The sequence below is a fragment of the Schistocerca americana genome, chromosome X (genome assembly GCF_021461395.2).
Source record: "Schistocerca americana isolate TAMUIC-IGC-003095 chromosome X, iqSchAmer2.1, whole genome shotgun sequence".
NCBI classification, from domain to species: Eukaryota; Metazoa; Arthropoda; class Insecta; order Orthoptera; family Acrididae; genus Schistocerca; species Schistocerca americana.
Genome location: NC_060130.1, coordinates 88,130,486 through 88,157,877, shown reverse-complemented (window position 1 = coordinate 88,157,877; position 27,392 = coordinate 88,130,486). Strand labels below are relative to the sequence as shown.

General features: G+C 41.0%; 1 protein-coding gene across 2 annotated transcripts in view; it reads left to right on the top strand.

The window, feature by feature from the left end:
• Positions 1-27,122, top strand: part of LOC124555144 (metal-response element-binding transcription factor 2) — a 106,931-nt gene extending 79,809 nt beyond the window's left edge. For both annotated transcript variants that reach the window (XM_047128957.1, XM_047128958.1), the window contains 8 exons: positions 9,008-9,202; positions 10,627-10,799; positions 11,013-11,208; positions 11,438-11,505; positions 11,661-11,834; positions 24,257-24,494; positions 25,445-25,702; positions 25,791-27,122. In XM_047128957.1, the coding sequence (XP_046984913.1) occupies positions 9,008-9,202; positions 10,627-10,799; positions 11,013-11,208; positions 11,438-11,505; positions 11,661-11,834; positions 24,257-24,494; positions 25,445-25,702; positions 25,791-26,828 (2,340 nt within the window). In that variant the 3' untranslated portion in view covers positions 26,829-27,122. The remainder of the gene's footprint in view (positions 1-9,007; positions 9,203-10,626; positions 10,800-11,012; positions 11,209-11,437; positions 11,506-11,660; positions 11,835-24,256; positions 24,495-25,444; positions 25,703-25,790) is intronic.
• Positions 27,123-27,392: the final 270 nt, after the last annotated feature.

Here is a 27,392-nt window from a genome sequence, read left to right as displayed (position 1 = left end):
GGTCTCCTGTAGGATTTGACCTCCATTCTTCAAAATTTTCCCGAAGAGCGAGCCAATTGGGGCAGGGCGGCTTACAAGGTGCATCGTGTCCATCGTGCATTGATATCTTTAGCCCACTTTCTCATTGTCGCATTGCAGTCCTGCCCATTCTCCGTCTCTTGGGCCTGGACGCCTTCCCGGGTGCGTTTTCACGCATGCACTATGCAGTGTCGATTTCTGCGGCGACGATGACCATGGACTGCTTTCCACCTGATATCCAGCACAGTAGCCAGTCCGTTGTGGTGGGGCTGCCATGTACCCTGTTTGTTGTAGCCCCCTGACCACACAGGGATTGCTCTCCTGATGTCGGCGCTTTTAACCCCCCACGTATGCCAAGGGGTAGATGCCCATCCCCCTGGGGCATTGGGACTCCCAGCAAAGGCCATCCTGCCAGGTGGCCTTTGCTGCGGCTTGGTGGCGCCTGAGGGAGGAACCCTGGTCGGAGTGGGTGGCATCAGGGTGTAGTCCATCATCTCTTGCTGGTGGTGAAACACCAGCAGTCTCTAAGCGATCACGAGCTCAATTCAGTGCACAGAAGTACGGCCCCAAATCATTCCCCTCCCTGGCCACACCATGGGAGGAACGTCAGGCTAAGGATGGCAGCAGATCTTATTCGCCCCGGTACCTTGTATGTTCAAGAGCTGATGGGGAGTCTTTCATGATGATGAAGCCACAGGTTTTTTTGAGCACTTAGAGGACAAGTTCGGGGAGGTGTAGGGCTTGTCCAAAATGAGATCTGGGTCAGTCTTGATCAAAACAGCATCCCCTGCCCAGTCACGGGAGTTACTCGCTTGTGACAAGCTGGGGGATATTTCTGTAACCATCGCGCCCCATAAGAGCTTAAATGTGGTCCAGGGTATCATATTTCATAGAGACCTTCTTTTGCAGTCTGGCGATGAGCTGCGCCCCAATTTAGAGCGGTGAGGTGTACATTTCGTCCGACGTGTCCACCAGGGTCCGAAGGATAATCAGGTTGCCACCCATGGCTTCATCTTGGCCTTTAAGGGTGATACATTGCCTGAGAAGGTCAAGGTGATGGTCTACCGGTGTGATGTAAAGCCCTATATCCCTCCCCCCAATGCGGTGCTTTAAGTGCTGGAGGTTCAGCCATATGTCTTCCTGCCGTACTTCCAGTGTCACGTGCCGAGATTGCGGACGTCCACACATCCCAACACTCCATGTGCCCCGCCTTCCATCTGTGTCAACTGTGGAGAGCACCATTCGCCTTGCTCGCCTGACTGCAGGATTCTCCAAAAAGAAAGGAAAATCATGGAGTACAAGACCCTGGACAGACTGACCTACACTGAGGCTACGAGAAAATTTGAATGCCTGCGTCCTGTGCGTATGATATCTTAAGCCGCTGCTACAACAGTTGTGGCACCATCAGCTCTGCCAACCTGGGTCACCTCTCAGAACTGGAAGACTACACCTGTCCCTTGATGGTGGGGGGCCATTTCCCTCCCTGTTGCTCCTGCACCACTTGCTTTGGGAGCAACATCCCCTCCAATCATCGGGGACATCTGTCCCCACTTCTAAGCCAGAGAAGCATAAGTCTTCTTCGGCTTCTCTCCCTAGGAAGGGGTCCCTTGGGTCACTCCCTTCCCAGGTTTCGTCTAGTGGGAAAGGTGGCACCCACCAGTGGCTGAAGAGCCCAAAAGCAGCTGGTCCTACGGCTTCACGCACATCCTGTCCCAGAGACTGGGCCAGTGAAGTCCTCCCAGCCACGGAAACCCAAGAAGCAGCGAGAGAAATCCAAAAAGAAAACCCCTAAGACCAAGGAAATTGCAGTGGCACCCACACCACCGCTACCTACAAGCTCTGCGGCTGAGGATGGGGTAGAGGTATTGGCGTCCGCTGATGCCCTAGATCTCGCCAGACCCTCATCCACAATGGATATAGACTGCTCAGGCAATAAATCGATGGCAGCAGGTGACTCCGAGGTGTAAACTGCCTTATTGAATGTTCCATGCCTTCCCAGTCTCACGATGACTTCATTATCCCGTGGAATTGGGGCAGTTTCTTCCACCGCCTGGCTGAGCTATGGCAACTGTTAAGCTGTACACCTGCTTTCTGCATTGCCCTCGAGGAAACCTGGTTCCCGGCAGTGCGGACCCCTGCCCTCCGCAGCTATAAGGGATATTACAGAAACCGTAGTGACTATAATCGAGTGCCAGGTGGAGTTTGCATTCATGTCCTAAACTCGGTCTGTAGTGAACATGAACATGTGCCCCTTCAAACCCTTCTAGAAGCTGCTGCTGTCAGAATAAGGACGACACAGGGAATAACCGTCTGCAATGTATATCTTCCTCCAGATGGTGCAGTACCCCTGAATGTATTAGCTGCACCGATTGATAAACTCCCGAAACCTTTCCTACTTCTGGGAGATTTTAATGCCCATAACCCTTTGTGGGGTAGTACCATGCTTACTGGCCGAGGCAGAGATGTCGAAACTTTATTGTCTCAGTTCGACCTCTGCCTCTAAATACTGGGGCCGCCACACATTTCATTGTGGCTCGAGGTAGTTACTCGGCCATTGATTTATCAATTTGCAGCCCAGGACTTCTCCCATCTATCCACTGGAGAGCACATGACGACCTGTGTGGTAGTGACCACTTCCCCATCTTCCTGTCACTGGCGCAGCGTCAGGCACATGGACGTCTGCCCAGATGGGCTTCGAACAAAGCAGACTGGGGAACTTTCACCTCTGCTGTCACCGCTGATTCTCCCCTACACGGTAACATCGATGTGCTGGTTGAGCAGATGACTAGCACAGTTCTTGTTGCTGCAGAAAATGTGATCCCTCTCTCTTTAGGGTGCCCAAGGTGTAGCCGGCCGGAATGGCCGAGCGGTTCTGGGCGCTACAGTCTGGAACCGAGCGACCGCTACGGTCGCAGGTTCGAATCCTGCCTTGGGCATGGATGTGTGTGATGTCCTTAGGTTAGTTAGGTTTAATTAGTTCTAAGTTCTAGGCGACTGATGACCTCAGAAGTTAAGTCGCATAGTGGTCAGAGCCATTTGAACCCAAGGTGTAAGGCAGTCCCTTGGTGGTTGGCAGAAGTTGCTGAAGCAATTAAGGAGTGTCAGCGAGCCCTACAGCGGGATAAGTGGCACCCTTCCATGGAGCACCTCATTGCCTTTAACGGCTCCATGCCCGTGCTTACTACCTTAGCAAACAATGGAAGGAGGGGTGTTTGGAGACATACGTCTCCACCATTGGGTGCCACACAGCACCTTCCCAACTCTGGGCAAAGATTAAACGTCTTTTCGGGTACCGGGCCCCAACAGCCGTCCCCGGTGTTACCGTAAATGGCGAGTTATGTACCGACGCAAACCCATTTGCCGAGCACTTTGCTCGAGCCTCTGCGTCAGAGAATTGCCCCCCAGCCTTTCGCACACTCAAACAGCGGCTGGAACGGAACTCCCTGTCATTCACTACACGCTGCAGTGAATCCTATAATGCCCCATTTACAGAGTGGGAGCTCCTCAGTGCCCTTGCACATTGCCCCGACACAGCTCCTGGGCCTGATCGCATCCACAGCCAGATGATTAAACATCTCTCATCTGATTACAAGTGACATTTTCTCATCATCTTCTATTGGATCTGGTGTGATGGCGTCTTTCAGTCTCAATGGCAGGAGAGCACCACCTTTCCAGTGCTCAAACCCAGTAAAAACGTGCTTGATGTGGATAGCTATAGGCCCATCCGCCTCACCAACGTTCTTTGTAACCCACTGGAATGTCGTTTGGGTCCTGGAGTCGTGTGGCTTGCTGGCTCCATGTCAGGCCAGCTTACGCCAGGGTCACTCTACCACTGATAATCTTGTGACCATCGAATCTGCCATCCGAACAGCCTTTTTCAGACAGCAACACCTGATTGCCGTTTTCTTTGACTTACGTAAAGCATACGACATGACTTGGTGACATCATATCCTTGCCACATTGTATGAGTGGGGTCTCCAGGGACCACTCCAGATTTTTATCCATAACTTCCTGTCGCTCCGTACTTTCGGTGTCCAAGGTGGTGACTCCCATAGTTCCATCCGTATCCAGGAGAATGGAGTCCCACAGGGCTCTGTATTGAGTGTCTCTCTATTTTTAGTGGCCATTAACAGTCTAGCAGCAGCAGCAGCAGCAGCAGTCAGGCCCTCTGTCTCACCTTCTCTGTATTCCAACGACTTCTGCATTTCATACTGTTGTTGCTGAGCGGCGACTCCAGGGAGCCATCCACAAGGTGCAGTCATGGGCTCTAGCCCACGGCTTCCAGTTTTCAGCCGCAAAGTCATGTGTCATGCATTTCTGTCGGCATCATACAGTTCATCTGGAACCCACACTTTACCTTAATGACAATCCACTGTCTGTAGTGGAGACATATAAATTCCTAGGACTGGTTTTCGACACTCGAATGACTTGGCTCCCTCATCTTCGTCAGCTTAAGCAGAAGTGCTGGCAGCACCTCAATGCCGTCTGTTGCCTGAGCAACACCAATTTGGGGTGCAGATCGTTGCACACTGCTGCAGCTCTATAGAGCCCTTTTCCAATCCCGAATTGACAATGGGAGTGTGGTTTATGGTTCGGCAGCACCTTCAGCATTGCATTTACTCGACCCTGTGCACCACTGTGGGGTTCGATTGTCAACAGGAGCTTTTAGGACGAGTCCTGTGACCTGGTGGAGGCTGGTGTCCCTCCACTACAGATCAGACGTGCACAACTGTTTGCCAGTTACGCAGCACACATTCATAGTTCCCCTGAGCATCCGAATAAGCGTCTGCTTTTCCTGCCTGTGGCAGTCCTTTTCCTGTATCGGCTGCCCAGATCAGGGCTAACGATTGCGGTTCGCGTGCAGTCCCTTCTCTCCGAACTGGAGTCCTTCCCTTTACCACCTCTGCTTGCGGCCCGTTCACATTTCCCTCCATTGTGTACGCCTCGGCCACAGCTACGTCTGGACATTTTGCATGGCCATAAGGACTCCATTAACCCCGCCGCTATCTGCTGTCACTTCCTCTCGATTCTTGACGTGTTCCAGGGCTCTGAAGTGGTTTACACCGACGGCTTAATGGCTGATGGTCTCATAGGCTTCGCATATGTTCATGGAGGACATATTGAGCAGCACTCCTTGCCAGTTGGCTGCAATGTTTTCACTGCAGAGCTGACGGCCATATTTCGTGCTTTTTGAGTACATCTGCTCATGCCCTGGCGAGTCATTTTTCCTGTGTGCTGACTCATTGAGCAGCCTACAAGCTATCGACCAGTGCTACCCTCGCCACCCTCTTGTAGCGTCCATTCAGGAGTCCATCTATGCTCTGGAACAGTCCCGCCGTGGTGTTTGTGTGGACCCCAGGACACGTCGGAATCCCCAGCAACGAACTTGCTGACAGGTTGGCCAAACAGGCGACACGGAAACAGCTTCTGGAGATAGGCATCTCCGAAGCTGACCTGTGTTCTGTCTTACACCGCAGGGTTTTCAGGCTTTGGGAGATGGAATGGCATAACAGCACGCATAACAAACTGCATGTCATTAAGGAGACTATGAACATGTGGAAGTAAAAGTCTTCCATGTGGGCCTCCCGCAGGGAATCAGTTGTCCTCTGCTGGCTCCGCATTAGTCATACGTGGCTAATGCGTGGTTACCTACTCCGTCGCGAGGACCCACTTCAGTGTCACTGTGGCTCCCAAATGACAGTCGTCAATCTCTTGCTGGACTGCCCACTTTTAGCTTCTCTGCAGCAGACTTTTAACTTTCCCAGCACCCTGCCTTTGGTGTTGCCCGACAATGCCTTCACAGCAGCTGTCGTTTTATGTTTTATCCGTGAGAGTGGGTTTTATACTTCTATGCATGTTTTAGCACATGTGCTTTGTCCCTACGTGTCTTCCACCCTAGTGCTTTCAGGGTGGAGGTTTTAATGTGTTGCAGAGTGGCTGGCTTTCCCTTTTTATTCTCATAGTTGGCCAGCCACTGTAATCTGCTTTCATGCTTTACTCTCTCCTTTTTCTAGCGTCTCTATTTTCTTGTCCTCTTTTGTTCCTTTTAGTGTTCGTTGCCTTCCCTTTGTTTTTGTGGCTTTTCCTTTCTTTCCGTTTTGTTAGATGTTTCGTTTGTTTTATTCTGAAACTTGTGGCACTGTTTTATTAGGAACAAGGGACCGATGACCTCGTGGTTTGGTCCCTTCTCCCGCCTTTAAACCAACCAACCAACCGTAGCTATCTTGACAATTAGAGTATTGTTCACAGCCAACAACAGTGATTCACTGAAACTTTTTTATTGTTCGTATTTTCGTTTCTTAATGTCACACGAGACAACAATGTGAACTAACTAAATTCAGGCACACAAACTCTTCGTTGCCTAAGAATGAGCCTAGAGGGCCATATGTGGTGTTAATATATTAATCTCATGTACAACTTGAACAAGTAAGGGATTTTTATTGCAACTTGCTTGTGGGTAGTAGCCACTCCAGTTTTTTCCCCCCAGATTGAAGCTAAAAAGTTGCTCTCAGAAAACTACTCTTGTTTCAAGTGAAATAGTTTTGGTTCATTACATTGTAAGTGTGTAAGTGCTATTGTTCTTATATTGACTCTGTTTATATGCTGTTTGAATAGTTTACTCTTACGTAGAATGGAAATATTAGTTTCCTGACTGTCAGACATGCTGCTACTAATTACCAGGTGTATCCACAGCATAAAGTGCCATTGATACAGTGTAAAGAATATAGTGAATGTCGGTTCGGATATAGTGTTGTATGTATTGCTACATTTAATTCCGTAGGAAAATATCAAGGCCCATTTACCCTGCTCCTGATATCTTACAAGGGGACCACACAGGAATCAGATTTTTCTAATTTATGTTTATGATACATGACATTCAAAAATCAAATGTCAGTCATCCTAAGCAGTTTGATGTACCCTCATAAAATCTCAAGAAAATCAACTTTGCAGTTCTCATTAACTCTGTGAAGATAAGACAGTTTTCGGCGGGCCAAATGGTTCTGTCGGTCAGTATTGCTTGACATTGATAATCACTGGATCGCTGATTTGAGTCTTCGTTCAATCATTAATTTTTTAATTTCTTTTTCATTCAGTTTGAATACTTATGTCATTTAAATATCAAATGCCCTCAAATAGTACAGCCTTGTGATATTTATTTTTACCATTGAGTAAGAAACTTGCGTGCCTGCAAAACTGCGCCTTCATGATTGAACCAGGATGCAAAATCAGCGACGGAGAAGATTACATAAAAATTTATTCAATTGTTCCATAAAATTTCGGGCGTGCAGCCACATAAATTGAGCTGCTTCTTCTTATGCCACGAAAACATGAAAATTTATTCAATAGTTCATCACCAGGGGTCGTCTCCACTCTTTGCGGAAATGATCAGGTATGTGTGGTTCCCTTTGAAATGTTGCGATAAAAGAGAAATTTTTATGAATGTAAATTAAGTTTGCTTTCCTATAAATATGTTGAAAAAATTGTGACTTTAAAACTGCAGAATTTGTATGGTGTGCTGGACGCAGTGAAAATTATTGCTTTCTATGTTTTTTGTGGCGCTTCTCTGACTTGCATGAGACTGCATCTGTGGCATAAAACAGTGGACACAGTCCAAATAAAGAGGTGATTTACAACTTATATTCCTTCATTTTTGTACCAAAAATTTAATTTTTTTCTTCTTTTTAATATAGTAAACAGTCTTCTATAAGACATTGGGAATTAAGGATGTATATTTGCAGTACAACCAGGAATTTTGCATGTGATACATAATTAGATATAAGATGATGTATGTTTTTCATAAAAAATGATAGGTTGCGATGGTTATCATATATTTGATGAATTATATATTTAAATGATTTACATAATTGAATTGGATGAAAATATAGAAAAGTAAAGATAATGAACAAAATGAGTCTCGAATCAGCTATTTTCAGTCTCAAATGCTACCGACTGAACTGCCTTGTTCAGAACACAGTGTAATTCTGAATCCATTGTCCTTCGTAAACAATTTAATGTATATTTTTAAAATGTGGCTGATTGGTAAATGTGAATCTAAAATGAAACCCCTGTTATTCAAGAAAGTCAGTTGTTGGTTGAAATAAAAATGGGCTATTGGAAAACACTTTGGAGAAAATTATTTGATGGCAAGTCAGTCTGAAGCAGTAATTATGTTGTGCAAAGTGTGGGTTATCAGAGAGTGACATGTCAAAATGTACCTGAAATAAAGTGCTGGTAGTGTAATGAGTGAGAATTTTTCTTATGTACAGTTCCCATTATGATTGCAGGTTTGCACTTTTCTTCCACTAAGGCATCTTTAAGATTTTTCTAAGCCTGTGATTTTTTAGTAACCATCCAACTTCATTTAAAATAAATCATTGAATTGTGTCAGTCAAATGGTTAAGCTCAAATTAAGTGAGAGCTTCCCTTGTGTATTGTGTTGTGTTGCAGACCTTTCAGGTTGCACATGCAGTATTGACTGTAAATAGAAGGCTCTTGTCATGACTTGTCACATTTCTCCAGTGGATTAGATGTGGAAGCTTGTTCTCAGTGTGCTGTGTATGATTTGTGTTCATTTTCTTTAATGTCTCATAGGACATTATTTATGGGAAAAGAGTGGGTAAATATGTGAAGTTCTTTAAACACATCCACTCATTTCCTGTCGCTATTGCTAAGTGACATTTATTTTCATCGTTGAGGACTGTGTGCAAAAATAATCACATCAGTCACTCTTCCTTAACAATCAGACTATTGAATAATGCCTGCAATGAGAGTGTTCAGACCCCCCACCCCCTTTTTTTCCAAGGCTGTGACGTACTTGTTTATTTTATTTTTATCTCTCTCTAAATCATGTGTTAAATGTGTACCTTGTGTGGTGTGTTTTGATGAGCAGATGGAAGTCTGTTGTAATGTGAAATGATGTTATAGACTTTTGTTATGATATTTGTAATTGTCTTATGTGTTGGTACTGACATATTTCTTCATTTCAAAGCCTCATGTAGCCAAAGACTGCTCTGAATCAGATTCTGAATGGATCTGTAAGAGGTGCCTGGAGAACATGCCAGCTAAAGTAAGGGATAGTAAAAGTACAAAAAAGGACACAGTTCGAAAAGTGTCAGGCCTGTCAGCAGTTTCCAGGCAAGATATTCAACCAAATCAGACTGACAAACACAAACTACCTTATGATGTAAGTTGTCATCTGATTTAATTTTTGTAATATTGATTTTGCGCGCAAGTACGCGCGTGTGTGCCCACACACACACACACACACACACACACACACACACACACACACACACACACACACACGAGAGAGAGAGAGAGAGAGAGAGAGAGAGAGAGAGAGAGAGAGCAGGGGGGGGGGGGTGCTTAAAACAAAGGTATAAATGCTTTGTGTAGAAACAAAGAAATAGGAGTGCTACTAAAATAGAAGCTAAGGAATTTGTGGGGTGCGGGTGGGGGAGAAGAGATTAGGGGCTAAAGTAGAAATGATGACAAGCAAAAAGTGTCGAGCATTCTCCCGTCAGGCATCCATTAACCTGCAAAGCTTTGTGACGTGGGCTGGGTGAAGCTGGAAAACAATAATATTGTCCTTTCCCGATTATTTCTACTTGAATTGTGCCTTTGTATGAATGGGCTTTGTACTTATTTCTGTGACTCTGTGCACTTGCTATCAGTACCATAATCATGTAAGCTATGGGAAAGTTATGGTCAATGTCTGTCTGTGAACTGTGTAGTGGTGGGCAATGTTTTTCCATGTGTTGATAATTGTTAAATACTGGGCTGGTACCATGTTCCAGCTCAGATACTACGGAAACATTTAGAAAACGTTTTCACACTTGAATATGAGATTTACTTTAAGTGCAGACAGATTGGGTACACAAATGCTGTCCCAGGGGGGAGTGGTGGAATCAGGAAGGGCGTCCGGCCACCAACTGTCACTATTATTGCCAACACCTACAAAACAATGTTTACCCCATAGAGAAACAGGAAGAGTCAAGGAAAATGATAATTTGATGATACACATACCAAAGGATTACTTAATCCTTGTCACAGTAGTGGTTATTACATTACATGGGACAATTCATTATGTTTTCCAGCATAACTAAAATAACAGTTATCGGATTCCATAACTGCAGGTGTGTTGCCAACTTGATTATTGGTGCTGGATTTCTGGTAGCAAACACACACACACACACACACACACACACACACACACACACACACACACACACGTTTCTATCTTTATCTATTTATTTATTTATTTCCGTTAACTTTCCTTTCTGCCTCTTGCGATCCTCAACAATTTTTAGTGTGTTGCATGTTCTCAATGGAATGCTTTGCTTTGTGCTGTCTTAAATATTCACAGCATTATAAATTTGTGGCAGCTCAGTGTATATGAAGATTTTAACCTTTCCAAGTTATAATTTGATTTCAAAATTTTAGTGAATATGGAGTTCTCTAAATTGTTGCTCGAGCATTTTTCATTGCTAGTTATCTTTGTAGCTGTAAAATGTAGTTTAAGGCAGGGTGGCAACATTGGCCACTTTTGGAGATGATACACTTTAGTTCTATGTTGCAATGCCATTAAAGAAATAATTCAAACTTCAGCCAGATGTTCTGACGTGGGATTCTGCTCATCGGGTTAACTTGGAACAACGATATTGTTACTGTGGAGACAGTGGAGAATGGTTTATGCAGATGTTACAGTGTGGGCGTTGCCAACAGTGGTTTCATGAAAGATGTGTACGCTGTTTGCAGTATCCTCTTTTTTGTGGAGATAGGTGAGTGATTTCGTGTTTTTAAAATATTTTGTAATAAATATAGTAGAATTCTTGCTGTGCATAATGTACCATATTAAACTGTGAACTGTTGTGGAGCGATGAGTTCATCACAGTTGTCACTTATGTGAATAATTTAGTATGGGATTTAGAAGTTTTTGCTGAGTATATGCTGCAGTGTCTGACCACCAGCTAATCACACAATTTCTGTTATAGGTTTTATGTATTTGTTTGTTCATTATGTAACCACGGAAAGGAGTTTGTGAGACGGCTTGAGATGAAATGGGTTGACATAATACATTTGACGCTATTTAATCTAACTGTGTATAACGCCAAGAAATACTATGATCTAGATACTACTATAGTTCCATATGTTAACAACAACTGGACCGCATTTCAGCTTCCACCAAAGGTAAAAAAAGGAAAAATATCATTAAAATCTTTGTAGGCAGGTCTTTGTGTTTGAAAAATTCTGGTGGTTGTAAATCAGTTTAGAGATAAACATTGTGTGTTGTTGGATACTTCATTTCTGTGTCCGCTAAGGATTACAATTATTTATTAAATAGTGACTAATATTTATGATGGCATAAAATACTTGCAGCACTCTAGGTTAATTGTTCTCACCTTCTTTGCCCCTGTAGATCCTCGATATAGGTGTAGAAGAAAGGAGAGACAACATACTATCAGTATTGACTAATAATAGAAATAGGTAAGAATGTCAGCAGCAATTTTATTATTAGATGTTATAAGTTTAATAACTATTGTAATAATTGTATATTCAGTTTTTATAAACTGATCATGGGACTGAACTTTGAGTGGAATTTCTTCTCCTGAATTTCCTTTGATAATAAAATCATCCATCAGGTTCAAATGTGGCCGTGAGATAAAGAAACGAACAACGATTTGGGGTCTTCGTGTACGTGTTCCTCCACCTGCACCAACATTTACACTGCCAAGTGTTCGACCAGTCAGTGATGCTGTATTAAAGGAGCGCTGGATGGGAAACAAGCGGTTAAAATTCCTTCCACCCTCACTAAGGTAAAATAGCCACAATGTTTCACCGATTTTACAGCTAATTATTTGAGATCAGAGAATGTTCTGATTCTATTATTAAAATGTTTACATGTTGGACACAGCTCTAGGGCAGCTATACAGACGTTCTCTCTTTAAACTGCACTACTGTCATCGTCTCACTTGTTCGATTTACTGTTTAATACATGAACAACTGTTTAAAGCTAAATAATAATCATACAGTCGGCCTCATAGATTGAACAATTATTCAATGACCCTCCGTCTCATGGACAGGGTGAGCAGCAATTTATGGCTGTTTGTTGATGAGAATGCGGTGTGTACCAAGCGAGGTGGCACAGTGGTTAGCACACTGGACTTGCATTTGGGAGGACAACGGTTCAGTCCCACCTCTTACTATCCTCATTTTGGTTTTCCATGATTTCCCTAAATCGCTTTAGGTGAATGGTGGGATGGTTCCTTTGAAAGGGCACAGCTGACTTCCTTCCCCATACTTCCCTAACCCGATGAGGCCGATGACCTTGCTGTTTGGTCTCTTCCATCAAATCAACCAACTAACAAATGCAGTGTGTGGGAAGATCTCGTTGAGTGACTGTAGGAGGATACAGGATGACTTACGTAGAATTTCTAGTTGATATGATAAATGGTAGATTGCCCAAAATGTAAGTTAATGGGGACGAGTAGGAAAAAAAAATCTGTGACATTCAAATACAGCATAAGTAGTGTGCTGCTTGACACAGTCCCATTGATTAAATGTCTGAGTAATGATGCAAAGTGATGTTAAATGAAATGAGCACATAAGGGCGGTAGTGGACAAGGTGAATGGTCGACGTCAGTTTCTTGGGAGAATTTTAGAGAAGTGTGGCTCATTTGTAAAGAAGTCTCTATGCAGAACATTAGTGCAACCAATTCTTGAGTAGTGCTAGAGTGTGTGGGATCCCAACCAGGTCTGGTTAAAGGAAGACATTGGAGCAATTCAGAGGCATGCTGCTATATTTGTTACAGGTAGGTTTAATCATTGCGCAAGAGTTATGGAGATGCTTCTTGAACTCCAATGCTACTCCTGGAGAGAAGTAGTTTTTTCCTCAAGACGCTATTGAGAAAACTTAAGAGAACCAGCTTTGAGGCTGACTGCAGCAGGATTCTATTGCCACCAACTTACATTTCATGTAAGGACCACAGTGGTGGCTTGTGGAGTATGAATGTAGATGTAGGCATAAACACGTATTTCATAGTTGTTGGTAGTCGTAGTGGTCAATATTTTGTTAGTACTCTTATTGCAGAAGTTAAAATAATCAAAAAGTCAATATGAAATCACGGTGTGAACCGAATCATTGAAGGGTAACTTGGTGAACGGACATTTGAAGAGTGAGGACTAAGATAATTGAGCAATATGATGTCGCACCCACCAACATCTGCTGTCACAATCACAGACCGTGGAACACCAATTTTCTCAGCAGTATACTGTTAATTCGTGCAACATCAACAGTAGACTTTAATGTCAGTATTTCATCCTATCTGAAACTTATTCTTGATTGATTTCAGTGAGTCATGAGGAATAGCATTATTGGTGTTTATATTTAACTTTCATCATAAACAAGGGAGGCTCATTTGTAGAGACAGGAAAAACTTTATTTTTTATTATTTTTGTCAAACTCAGTGTCATTTTTTGACAGATTATTTTTCAAGTATGTTCTTTGTATTTTCCTTATTCCATTGTTTTTTAGTGTTGCATAGGAAATTTAAAAAAAACTGTCAATTACAATAAAAATACCTAAGAAAAAGATAGGTTGCTACTCGCTGTAAAGATGACACATTGAGTTGCAGACAGGCAAAGCCTCCTTCAGGAACGGAAAAACACACACACACACACACACACACACACACACACACACACACACACAAAAGCAAGCACACCTCTCGCACACATGACAGCCATCTCCGGCAGTTCGGACTGGAATTATGTTTACGTATTGATGTCACGCATTTCATTCACTTCCATTACTGGAAAAAGAAACCTTTGTTACATCTATTAAGTCTAATCCAGGCGCGGGAAAACGTTGCACGCGGCTCATGAGCGCACAGCGCTGCACGTGTGCTGCTCCCGTGCAATCGTCAACCGAGGCAGTGGCAACAGCCGGCAGGTTGCGGTTGTGTAGTACCAAGCTAAGCTGCGGACGTTGATGCGAGGTGACCACTATGTAGTGAACATTGTATTTCAAGAACCGGAAAATGCAGAGTGAATCAAGGAAACTGAGAAGTGGAGATTGGCTCCCTTTTAAAAAGGAATGGTAGAATCATGTTTTTCTGTGTGCCAAAACGTGAAAATTCAAAATGTTTAATATGTGACTGTATTCTCACCGGTCAGCGGAAGTTTAGTATTGAACGCCATTATAATAAATTTCACAGGGACGAGTACGATGTTATTGTCGGATTCTGAGTGGATGGGGAAGTTGACTGACTTTAAGAAGAGTGATCTTACGAACTAGATGACTCTTACGTAAGTCGCTGTTGTCACAAGAGATCTGCTACTTTCTTTCGTCATGTGTCTCATGTAACTGATTTAACATTTTATGGAGCACTGTTTTCAATATTTCTGGGCGACAACAATGATGGTCCAGCGGTACATGCAATTTATAAATGCTGATTTAATTTGCCTCGCTGAATGCAAATCAGTTTCGAGCTATCACTCTTTCTCAGCGGACTTTAAGTCATCGTATAAGTGCCAGGGCAGGTGACGTTTACCGTCAATTAAGGAGTGCAGTGCAGGACTTGATTGCATTTTCCATCACACTCGATGAGTCCACAGATATTTCAGACACCGCGCAATTAGTGATTTATGTCCGCGGCGTGGACACTGCTCTGCACATAATAGAGGAATTTTTTTAGATATGATATCTTTAAGAAGCACGACCACCGGCGCGGACGTCCTAAAATCCGTTGAAGAAGCTGTCGATTCAGACGGCTTAAACTGGGAACATTTGGTGTCAGTGACAACAGACGGAGCACCTGCAATAAAAGAGGAACAAATGGGATTTGTTGGATTACTAAGTAAAAGGCTACAGCGTACAGAAGAATCATTGTGCAGCATCCACTGCATTTTGCACCAAGAAGTACTCTGTGCAAAAGCAAGTGGTTATTCGGGCAGTTAATTATTTGAGATCACACCGGCTTACATATAGACAGTTCACACATATATCGGGCTTACATATAGACAGTTTCACACATATTTAGCTGAAATTGGGGAAGAGTACAGTGACATACCATACCACAGTGATAAAATTAATTGTTGGTAAGGCGGGTACCAGGTTGAGATTCATTGGGATAGTCCTTAGAAAGTATAGTCCATCAACAAAGGAGGTGCCTTACAAAACACTCGTTCGACCTATTCTTGAGTATTGCTCATCAGTGTGGGATTCGTACCTGGTCGGGTTGACAGAGGAGATAGAGAAGATCCAAAGAAGAGCGGCGCGTTTCGTCACAGGGTTATTTGATAAGCGTGATAGTGTTACGGAGATGTTTAGCAAACTCAAGTGGCAGACTCTGCAAGAGAGCCGCTCTGCATCACGGTGTAGCTTGCTGTCCAGGTTTCGAGAGGGTGCGTTTCTGGATGAGGTATCGAATGTATTGCCTCCCCCTACTTATACCTCCCGAGGAGATCACTAATGTAAAATTAGAGAGATTCGAGTGCCCACGGAGGCTTTCCGGCAGGCGTTCTTCCCGCGAACCATACGGGACTGGAACAGTTAAGGGAGGTAATGACAGTGGCACGTAAAGTGCCCTTCGCCACACACCGTTGGGTGGCTTGTGGAGTATAAATGTAGATGTAGAAGGCCGCTGGCTTAGCCGCGGTAATGTACTCAAAAGATTTTTTGAGCTGAGAATACCAAATCAGTTTTTAAAGGACAAAGGAAGGTATGATCCCAAATTAGAAGATCCAGAGTGGGTTGCCTATCTTGCAGTTTTAGTTTACATTACCAGCCACATGAATGCATTGAACACAAGTTTGCAAGGAGAAAATCAGCTAATTTGTGAAATATCTTCCAGACATTAAATGTATTGTAAACTCCACGTGTGCTAATTAAATAAAACATATCGTAGGTAATAGGTACTGTTTCAAACCATGATTTCTTTCAAGCACTCCTACTAACCTTATTCCTTCATTCAATAAAGCAAGCTAGGAAACAAAACGCATTACAAAGGGAGGAGCGGAGAGACTGTATGGTGGGGAGGGGAGAGAAGCGGGTGGCGCAGAACACTCGTTAACTGCACACGAGCAAGTGCACCGCACACATGCAGGATTCCTGCCCGCCCCTGGTCTAATCCATTAAAAACATATAACTCTGCAACAAAATGACATTGAAAGTCTTTTTAAAAGAAAGTGTTGTCATAGCTTTAAAAGTTTTGTTTCAAGACTTTATGCCACTGAAACACCAACACTTCATTATATCTGAAAACTACTACTTGCAGTCTATAATTGAACTGGAAGCTAAACTGTCTTCAGCCCAACAAGAGACATTAAAATTGCCCATGTTTTCTGCTAACATGGAAAGTTACTTTTTCGCTTAATTCTGAAGGGATTTGTAACCCTTCAGAATATCTACATTGCAAAGCCTTACATTCCAAGTGCATATAACAGATTCTTTGCCATGTAATCATTTATAAAGTTTTTGCATTATCCAAGGATTGAAATGAGAACCTATGGCTGTGAATACAGACTTGGCAGTATATGTGGCAATGAGAGTTGGCAGCCTAGTTTGAAAGTGCAGCACCGTGTGTTTGTGTTCCTTTCATCTATTTGTGAAGCTGTCTTTGTGTTTCTCAAAAGATTGCTAGTTTCATCATTGCTTTTCACATAGTGATGAACATATCCTCAAACTTTATAAACTTGTTTAGAGATAACAGTTTTATCCTCTGACATCACAATTCCCAAAAAATTTGCTCAACAAATCATACCAAAACTGTGTGTTTTGTAAAGATCTTGTATGCTCCTAACAGCCAATCGCAACACAAAATGATCTGTCACACTAAGGTGTTTCTGGGAATACAGCAGAACACTGAGAGTGTTTATCTGAATACTTGCTCAGTATTATTGTTATTTTCTGAAATAAAGTCTGTGGTGACAGCTTCATATGTATCATAGCCCAAGGTCTGCTTGATTGGCTGATACTAACAAGCTGAACAAGCCGCACATTGATGTACAAATTTGGGAAACTAGAGTTCAGTTTTCATATTTATACTTGGTTACCACAAAAATATATAGTTTAGCTAATCCACCGTATTGAATATCTCTCCAAAGTGGGTTGATTTTTCTAAGATTTGTTGTACTAAAGGATCAGGAAACATGATACTGTCAGATAAAACTGTTACCAGCTGATTTCCATTCTTTGCACTGTAAATGAATGGTAATTTTATTTGCATACTTCAATAAACTGTGGAGTAAATGTGTGTGGGTCAGAGATAAGACAGTCAGTACAATTAGATAACTTTCTCAACCAACTCAAGCGTTTCCAGTTTGACAAATCACAGAAATCATACATTTCATGTATGCACTCTGAGAGGAATTATTACTCTGATCTTCAATGTCAGGTATTCTAAGACACCATCCGTTTTAATGATTAATCACATAATTTTTAGGCACTGTGGGTTTGCTGCCTCTGCACATGCTGTGTTTTATTTTGTGATGCATAAAGTTTATTATCTGTGACTGACACTCTTCTGGCCACTGTCCTATCACTGGTGCTTGCATGTTTACTCCCCTGTAAATCATTGTATCAAGTGCTTTTAATTCAGTCTTTGCTTCACCTTGAAGATAGTTGTATGGTCAACAGGCAGAATATGGGAAGAAGAGATATTGCTTTCCTGGATGCACATCTGAAAGATGATGGACATATGCTATAAATGTAGGTTTGCCTTTCTTCAGTCTATCTTCGAAGATTTTATTGTTAGATTGGTATTGCCTCATGTGTTATCGCATTTCTCTGAAATTCAAACTGATCTCTGAGGTAGGCTCATACCAGTTTTTCCACTCTTCTGTAAGTAATGCGTGTCAGTTTTTTACAACCATGACTTTTAAACTAATGGTATGTCAATATTAAGTCTGAGGGTATTTTGCCTTTCTCAGGTGTGGTAACTGAAGAAAACTTTGTAAGCCAACATTGCTAAAAAATTATTTTATTGGACGAGGACCAGTTTCAACAAAGCTATGCAGTTGTCATCAAATCTGCAAAAGATGAACAGAAATTGATAGGTTAAATGTTTTACAATCATCAATAAAGACTTGTAACATAACCTATATAATTATATTATGCATTAAAACATATTGTCCATCAGTGTCGCAAGTCTCTTTACATTGCCTATACTCTTCCCACTATCGTGAAGATCACTGGAAATCGGCATATCAAATGTAAAATTACTATGTATTGTGTGGGTTACAAGTGTTCATGTACATCCACCAGGTGACATGGTGACAGTTGACTGGTTTTTCATCTTTTATACAGCATAAAACATAGATACATAATTCCATATAATTGTTAATACATTGTTAAGGAACATTTTTATATACACAAATATATAATCCAAATCAGAGAAATATAAAAATTTTATGTATAATTCAAGTATATAATTTTGATAAAATTTGTTGGGCAAAAATATGTATGACCCACATGAGGGAATGAAGAAATTATTGGGCTCGCAGTGTGTTAAATGTAGACAAGGTCTTAAAAAGAAAGTTATTTTCAAGGAAGGATATCAGTATTATGGTGCAATCTGTGTCATGTTTCTAATTTACATCTGAATGCCCGTACTTAAGTTTAGGTTTTCTCATTGTAATGGCTAGTCAGTATACGTGGTGCAGCATGTAAAACCAGCTTGTTGTATACATGATAATGTTCCAGTGCATGTGGGCATATCGATAATGATGGAAAATGAGAAATGTCGTTCAAACAGTCATGCAAGCACTAACCATTTCCTCTTATGTTCTGACACTGCGCGGAACTTTGTTGTTGGGTAACACAGCTATAGCTGCAGCCAGTGAAATTTGTTGAAATCAGTTGAGGAAAGGACCTTGTCGTGTGAAACTGGTTTTTTGTGTGTGTGTGTGTGTGTGTGTGTGTGTGTGTGTGTGTGTGAGAGAGAGAGAGAGAGAGAGAGAGAGAGAGAGAGAGAGAGAGAGAGATAATGTCGTATTAGGTTCACGAGCATGTTGCCATTGTTGAAGTGGTCATTTGCACTGGATCTTTTGTGAAAACAAAGAACTTGTTTCAGGAGAAATTTCCAGGACATTCTGTGCCAGCAAAAAGCATCCTACAGGAATTGATTGAAAAAATGGCGGCATACAGGATTGATTCAATATGATTCCAGGAACAGACCAGTACCTGTCTGCACACCTGAATTGAAGTGGCAGGTGCAGGAGATAGTAACAAGGAGTCATCGTAAGTCAACCAGGAGATTGAGTCACAGGTTTGTGCAAGTGAGAGAAGTTGCAGATGTGTTTTAAGGGGGCTGAAGTTAAACCCATACCGGATAAGTGTTCTGCAAGAACTGAAGGAGCCTGATCTGTAGAAGAGAGTGCATTTTTGTTCATGACTGTTGAGAAGTATTGCCAGTGGTGTCGTGGACCCACTAAGGCTCATCATGAGTGACTAGGTATGGTTCCACCTCTCTGGGTACATAAATTCCCAAAACAACCAGGATTGGTCGACAGAAAATCCACATGCGATCCACAAGGTACCCTTGCATGGTGAGAAAATTGGTGTGCCATTTCTGCCACACACATTATGGCCTATATTCTTTGAGATGACTGTGAACTATGACATGTATTTGGGAGTCCTTGAGGAGTTTGAATGAAACTTGACAGAAAACGAGCATCAGTTACATGTGTTGACCTTACGGGCCAGTTTTATGTGACACACCCTGTATTTTTTATTTTTTGTAAAGTGCCATACACACAAAATTATAAACAGATCAACGTTAAAAACTAGTAACAAAACTTATAATACACGTTTTTAACCACAGTAACACAATGTTCATCTATATTGCATACATCACCTGATGTCTAGGCTACTCAGTGCAGATGAGAGTGGAACTACAATAATCATGAGCTATGTCATAAAAATAGAAAAATTAAAATGATTTGGACTTGTATTTGAAATTTGTACAGGAAATGATGTATGTATATAAGTAGTATATCAAAATATAGAACAAATTTTAACAACGATGTCATGCATAAAAAAGGAGTACACTGTCCTTTATTACAGAATAGCAAAGACTATTTAATACATGTAATGTATGCAGATCAATAATCCAAACCTACTGCTATATATTTTTTCCAATAAATTATAGGATCAGTACAAGTTTTACATGTCGTCCCACGACAATTTAAAGAGAGAAACATAGGACTGCTATATTCATTTACATCTTATATAAGAGATAAATCATCATGTACAAAGAAGGGTATTAATGATGCATGTAGAATACCTGTGTTGAAGGGTTAAAATAAATTTCTCATTATATATGAATACATCGCTTGACACCTAGATATAATTAACAGATTATAAATATTGGAAAGCATACTAGTGTATCATATGTACAAGGGAACGTATTAACAATTGCCTGGCATATTATTTGGCATCATGTCTCTACCATAAGACATACCGTCCAGACAGATACAGTATGACACCCCATATGTCGAAGCAAATCTTATGCAAACAGATATCACTCAGTGACAAATCCCGCACATGAATTGTTGGAGGAATGAACACGTGCAGCACCTCTGCTCTATATGCAACCAATCAGCAGTGGTATTTCACTGTATCTGTATAGAAAATATTTGCAGAAGCTTAGGTAATGGAACCAGTGGTCAGTAAACGAAATTTCAAGCTCCAAGGAAAGATACTGGTGGACGAACTGTCACTGATTTGGATGATTTACAAAGAGACATTGTTCGTTGCACTGTAAACTCATTCACATTGCCACAGGCAGTATCAAATTAAGCCAGAGATGGAGGTCAAAGGAGGAAGCATACTAGTATGTTGCAGGTGGTTCAGGGCTTCGACACATTATGACGCTGTCTGCTGGATGAGAAGTACATATTCGACAGAAAGAAGACTGCGACAGAAAACCAAGGGGAGAGAGACAAGCATATTTGTTATCCCATAAGACGTGGCGTAAGGAACTCTCTCTTACACAAGAACACATAGTGATGACCCAATACAGCAGTTAACAGCCTATTAGGTGAATGTAGAAGAATAAGAACGACAGATGCAGTCATTAAGAACTGAGTCTCACGTCATAGCCTTGCACTAGCTCCCTTTAACTACTCCATTTTTCCGGCTCTCGTCAGCTCACCAATAGAATCAGTGGCAGTCACAATAGCACGCGATTCTGTAATTTATGATACTGTAGTGAATCTATGTATGTCTTCGATGCTCCAGCTCATTAGTGAATTAGCTGAAGATGTACTAAGGATGGTCTTCACCTGATGAACTTCATGGTGCTTGCCACCTACAATTTACTGATGGAGAAACTGACCGTCTTCCAGCAACACCACTTCTCAGAGCGGTGCCAGCACTGAACTTCAACATAGACGCCAGCACCAGGGCCTCTTGGGGTTCCACTTCCCTTTTCAACACACAGGTGCCCCTGGATCCTAGAACCTACCAGGCCAGTAGGGAGGAGATCAATCGACTACATAACTACCATCACTAGGTACATCACTGGCAGTGTTCATGATCTCACACAGGAGTGTCTTTGATTGGCCCCCTGCACAACAAAGCAAAAGATGACAGACTTTTATTAACTCAAGATTGCTTTTGCAAGCAGCCACAATCTGTGTCTAAGGATTCTGAATGCTTTGGTATCAGGTACAGAAAATACAATGATGAAGATGTATTCTGGTGGAGAGATCTGATATTGTAGTAGCTAGGACAACTTTTCTGAGAAAAATGCACTTCATCAGAGAGAGAAAATCACTGTCACTATTATTTGTCTTGATGAGACCCGGTTTCTCAAAAAGAAAGTCAGGTGCAACAAGCACCTTTACAATCCATTTGTAATTGACAACTTGGTAGCAGAAATAGACCATGAAATTATGGGGCTGCCCCCTTGTAGCTGCCCCCTTGTAGCTGCCAATACAACCTAATGGAAAATGTATGAAACTTAGTGAAAGGAAAAGTCATATTCATTTTCTACTCATTTCATCGGTATATGGTTTCAAACCCTAATAAACCTTAGTTATTCAAGACAGGTTCAGGTAAATAAAAATAAATTGCCTTAAACGTTATGTTTCTTGTTCTTCCACTCCCCATAGCTGTAAACACTGTTCCCTCTCTCAGATGCCTTTCCTGTTGTCTTCGTTTTTCTCTCTTCTGCTAACGATTTATCAATATGAAGTGAAGAAAACCCATGTTAGTGCTTTGCATTGAGGTAAATACTAACGTACAATGCTGAGGAATACTTAAATATTCACATAATCAGAACTGAAATAGCTTTATAATTTAATAAGTGAACAGTACTATAGTGTACTTGAGAGACACTACTGTTTCACTATGGTATTTTCTACACATTTCATTGGCATATGGTTTCAAAGCCCTAATAAATTGTTTAAAATAAGTCGTTGTTCATTGGCATAATTTGTGGGGTTTGGCTTCACGTGCACAGGCTGAAGGCTTCCGACTGATATATACACCGAGAACATTAGTGGGGAAACATTCAGAAAAAGTGTGGGGGGGGGGGGTGTTACATTCTAAACTTTCCCCTCTAGCAGCATGTTTCACCACTCACAATTATATTTGGTGTATAAACTTGTGCTACTGTAGTGGGTGTTGCTTTATATCTATCTCAGATACAATAACAAGTTCACTATGCAGTTCATAGTAAATTCCCCACATCCATATTTTCTCATTTGTTATCAGACGGACTCCCACCATTTCTCCCTATTTGATTTTGCACTTATAAATCTATACTCACGTGACCAGAAATCCTGTCCCTGCCATCACACTTCACTAATTACCACTATATTTGACTTCAGCGTATCCATTTCCCTTTTTAAATTCTCCAACGTCCCATGCTTCAATCAATAGAATGCCAGTTTTGTTTCCCCTTAAAACAACACCATCCTGAGTAGTCCCCACTTGGAGTTCCAACTGGGGGGACTATTTTACCTCTGGAATATTTTATCCAGTAGGATTCCATCACAATTAAGCCATACAGTAGAATCGATACATTAGAACTGTGTGTCATTGGGAAATATAATGGCTGTAGTTTCTACTTGCTTTCAGCTGTTCACAATACTAACATAGCAAGGCCTTGTTAAGACTGGATCAGTCGATCATTAAAAACTATTGCCTCTGCAACTATTGAAAAGACTGCTGTTCTTTTTTGGGAATCGTGTATTTGTCTGGCTTCTCCACAGATACCCCTCCAATTTTGTGTCTGAATCATTGAGGAATGGAGGCCACCACACCTCAGCAATGTCCGTGGTTGATGGGGGAGACATTTCTTGTCACGAAATGCGATTGTTATTAGTAACTTTCGATTCTGCAGAATAGTAAGTTGCTGTAGTAGTTTTGAACATTTTTGTGATGAAAGTACCAATAATGTAGTAAATTAGTCCCTAGGAAGAGTTAGAGTAAATCAACAGATTTATATTTACAGTATCATCAGTGACGTACAAAATGTGATAAGGTCTTCTTATTTAAGAATGGATGGCAAGGAAAGTAAGTACCGTTCAAGCTTACTTTTTTGTGATGGGTAAAAATGTGGAAAAGAAAGTTGGTTTTTTGTAGTTGATGTGTTATTGTGAATGAAGGAAGTGTTTCAAGAAGCAAATGTAGTAATTCCACACAAATAACGTGTTTTGTTGTGTCTTGGTTGCAACTAACTTTATATATCTTTGATTCCACATGGTTCACCGTGTCCGATATTACACTGAGAAGGAAGATCTAAGATGTGCATCTTCAACTATGAAGCTTTGGACCTTATATTTTCAATACTCAGTTAATTTAGAAGTTTATGCTTACATGTTCATAGGTACTTGTAGAATGTTTAATCATACTATGATGAAAGATTGCTTTCAATGGTTATTTAATAGACAAATAGTGTATGTATGCACAGGTGTTTGGCTAGCATTCAAGAAAATCATCTGGATTTACACAAAACCACATTATGAAGATAACTTAGCCACAGCTTTGTTAGAATTTTGTGTAGCTACATATCCATACAGTTTGTATTTGCTTTACACCCATTATTTTATGAATAACATATCAACTTTGAAATTAGGAATTTGGTTAGGTTTTAAGAGATGATGATGATGTACTCTTCAAGGAGGAGGCATTATTGAATTTACATTTCTATAAGTAGTTTCTGTTAGATTGTGCAGTGTTATTTTTACTTTTGTTTAAGAGTAATTTACAATGGAAAATTACTTTCAGTGCACTTGTGTCAGGAAAATGCCACCTTGGTAAAGGATTTTGTCACAGTGAAAACTCTTCAGGCAGCAATCAAAATTCCATTAAGACTGGAGGGTCAGCAAATTCAAACTCCAAAGATATTTCACCATCTTGTACAAATGATGGCCACCCCACTACAAATGGACTGCCACCTACACCAGGAATTAAGATATTACATATTAATTCCATGTCTGATGCAAGACATACAGCAAGTGAAAAGGTAGTTGTAGTAAGGAGCAGAAGATAGCATAACTAGTTAATAATATGGTAGCCATAGAAACAAAATGTGAGAGATGGTTAGAGAATAATAGATATGTTTGATTCAGGATTACTCAGCCTTAGCGGCACATCAGTACGAATGTAGTGTTTTCTATGGTAGTGATAAAAATAATGTGCATTTCACCTATACTTATTAATTATAAAATAAAGTAACTACTGATGTTGTTAATAAGGAAAAAATAGTGTTCTAATGTAGTTTTGATCAAGAGAGAATATGTTTAAAATAAATTATTTGCTTTATAATCCATTTCTCACTTAGATTTTTGAAGAATGTGAAATGTCGTCATTTTTCTCATCCTCACAAAATGTAACTTTTATTCTCATTAGTTTTTAGAATGTTTAACTGTTCTAAAGTAAACACGTAGTTTCTTTTGACATCATAATAGCATATAGTCACACCTGTATTTGTGATACTGCTACATAGGGTCATCAACAGTTTTGTAATAAACTGAACATCACTGTTCTTTATTAATTTTATTCTTATTCTGACAGATATTTTTAGTGTTAACACCAGTCATTCAATTTGGCAATATGCTTGTAATTCTAACCATACACAGCATTGGAATTAACTAGTCTGGTCTGTGTTGTTATTTGAGAGATGGCAGAAGTTTCCTCAGACATTACAGAATTTGTGTATTGAAAGAGGTATTGGAAGATAATAAACTGTGTTAATAATTGTAATTCTGTTTGTTAATCTCCAAAGACTGCCACATAAACTCAATCTCCTAAATTACTGAAATGTTGCCCACCTTTTTCCTGTTTGAAACAGATAACTTATTGTATACTTGTTTTGACTCAGACTTTGTTATTCTGACTACACAAATTTAATAGTCTACTAAGCAAAGACAGTTTTATAAATAAACTCTAAGGTTAATTTAAATGTTTTTTCAGGTTTCAGCAAGAAACTCTGATCGCTATAGTGGTGGTGGTTTTGTCAAGAAGTCATCTTCTTTGTCTCCTGCAAATCGGTATACACTTCAGCAGACTCTTCTAAGGCGAAGGCATAAAAACCTAAGAGGCTGTGTTGTTCAAACACAGAAAGAAAGGTTGTTGAGGCGGCGGCGGCATAAACAGCAACAGATAGAGAACCACGCAAAGAATTTTACTGCCCGTAAAGCTCGGAAATTGCTTAAGAATGCAATTGCACAGGTTTGTATCCAAAGTAAACTGCTTGTGAGGAAAAAACACACACATACACTGCTTGGCCTTGTTTTTAACTTTCAGTTCTTTTTTTCAGAGTCAGAAATGCAGCCAGGAATTACCACCTACACCTCCGTCCTCATCAACTCCAGACACACCTCAAGCTGTTCCATCAGCTGCATCTTCATCATCATCCACAGTTACAACTCCAGTGCCAACTGAATCATCAGCTGCAGGTCCTGGCTCTCAAACAGTCCCACCAACAGAAATTTCGTTTGTTCCTCCTTCAACTCCTGGGGATACCAGTGGTGATGAAACCTCATCCCGGGGAACACTGGACTCGTTTATTCCACCGCCAAAAGATTTTGAGGGGAAAAATAATCCATTTCACAGCTTAACTGAGCTGCTTGCAGCACCAAGTGGTTTGAATGTTTCTGGGAGTTTGTTTAGTTCCTGTGCAACACAGAACTCTCAGAATATAAATCCAATTACACTTCCTCTTCCTCTCAATCCAGTTCTCCCCCATCCATTGCCCCCACGACCTGCCAAAAGGCAGTTAAGTGAGAAAGATATTAGAATAGATAGAAATGGTGAAGTGAAGAGGCGTAGGCATCGTCGCAGTCGTTTGGGTTCAGTTAGTGGAAGCTCTGTGCAATCTTTAGCAAATTCATCTGGAGGAACAGCAAGTAAAACAGCAGCCTATGTTCCAACGCGTCCAGATCAAGCTGTAAAACCAAATGATGTATGGTCTAGTGGCATGACTTCAGTACGCTCATTGCGAAGCATGTATTCGAGCAGTAGTGGTGGGCCATCATCTTCCAGCAGTGTCAATGGTGGTCAGATTAGTAGCTGTATGGACTATGCATTAAATGGAAGGCGTTTGAGAGCAACACAGAGACAAGAAACAAAAGTCAGTGATAAAAAATTAGTTTCTCAGTCTGCATCTTTAAAATCTTCACCAGTGAAACAAAACCCTGTACAGATATCTATGGATGATCTCAAATCATCAGTCAATATATATTTCGGTGCAGCAAATCGAATTGCTGCTGGAGAGAAGTTCACAATTAGAGCTAAGAGGACTACTCCAATGGGTAAGACACAGTATCTTATTGAGTGGGAAGGTCCTTCTGCGTAATAGTTAAAGTGAAATGAATAAAAATCTCAAAGTATTATTGTACAAATAATATATGTTTGGAATACCAGATAACTGAGCATTTATCGGTGTATTAATGTTTTGTGTTATGTGAAGTTATTTGGCTTTGTGGGACTGTGTTTCTATATCGTGAAAATGAATGCTCACGTGTATTCTATTTCCACCACTCTCACATTTTTGAGGGGGTTACATAAATGTGTAATGTAGTCCTCTAAGATCGCCGATGTTTACAGTGACCATGTTAAAATTATATTATAGTTACCTACTATTTCTTAATATGTTGTATATGTTGTAATACCTTTTGTTTCGGCTATGTGCTTCATAAGACATTCAGTTATGTTTTTAACACTGACTTATTATGTGACATCGTGTCATATTATACTGTTTACCTGACTGAATCATCATGTTACATTTTAATGTCGTATCTCATAAAGACTAGATTTTGGGTAATAAGTCAGTGATTTAGTTTACTGAAGAAACTAGGTCATCTAACAGTAATGTGGCTGGCAATTCTTGCACTGTTGTACCCACATGTCCTCCTTCACA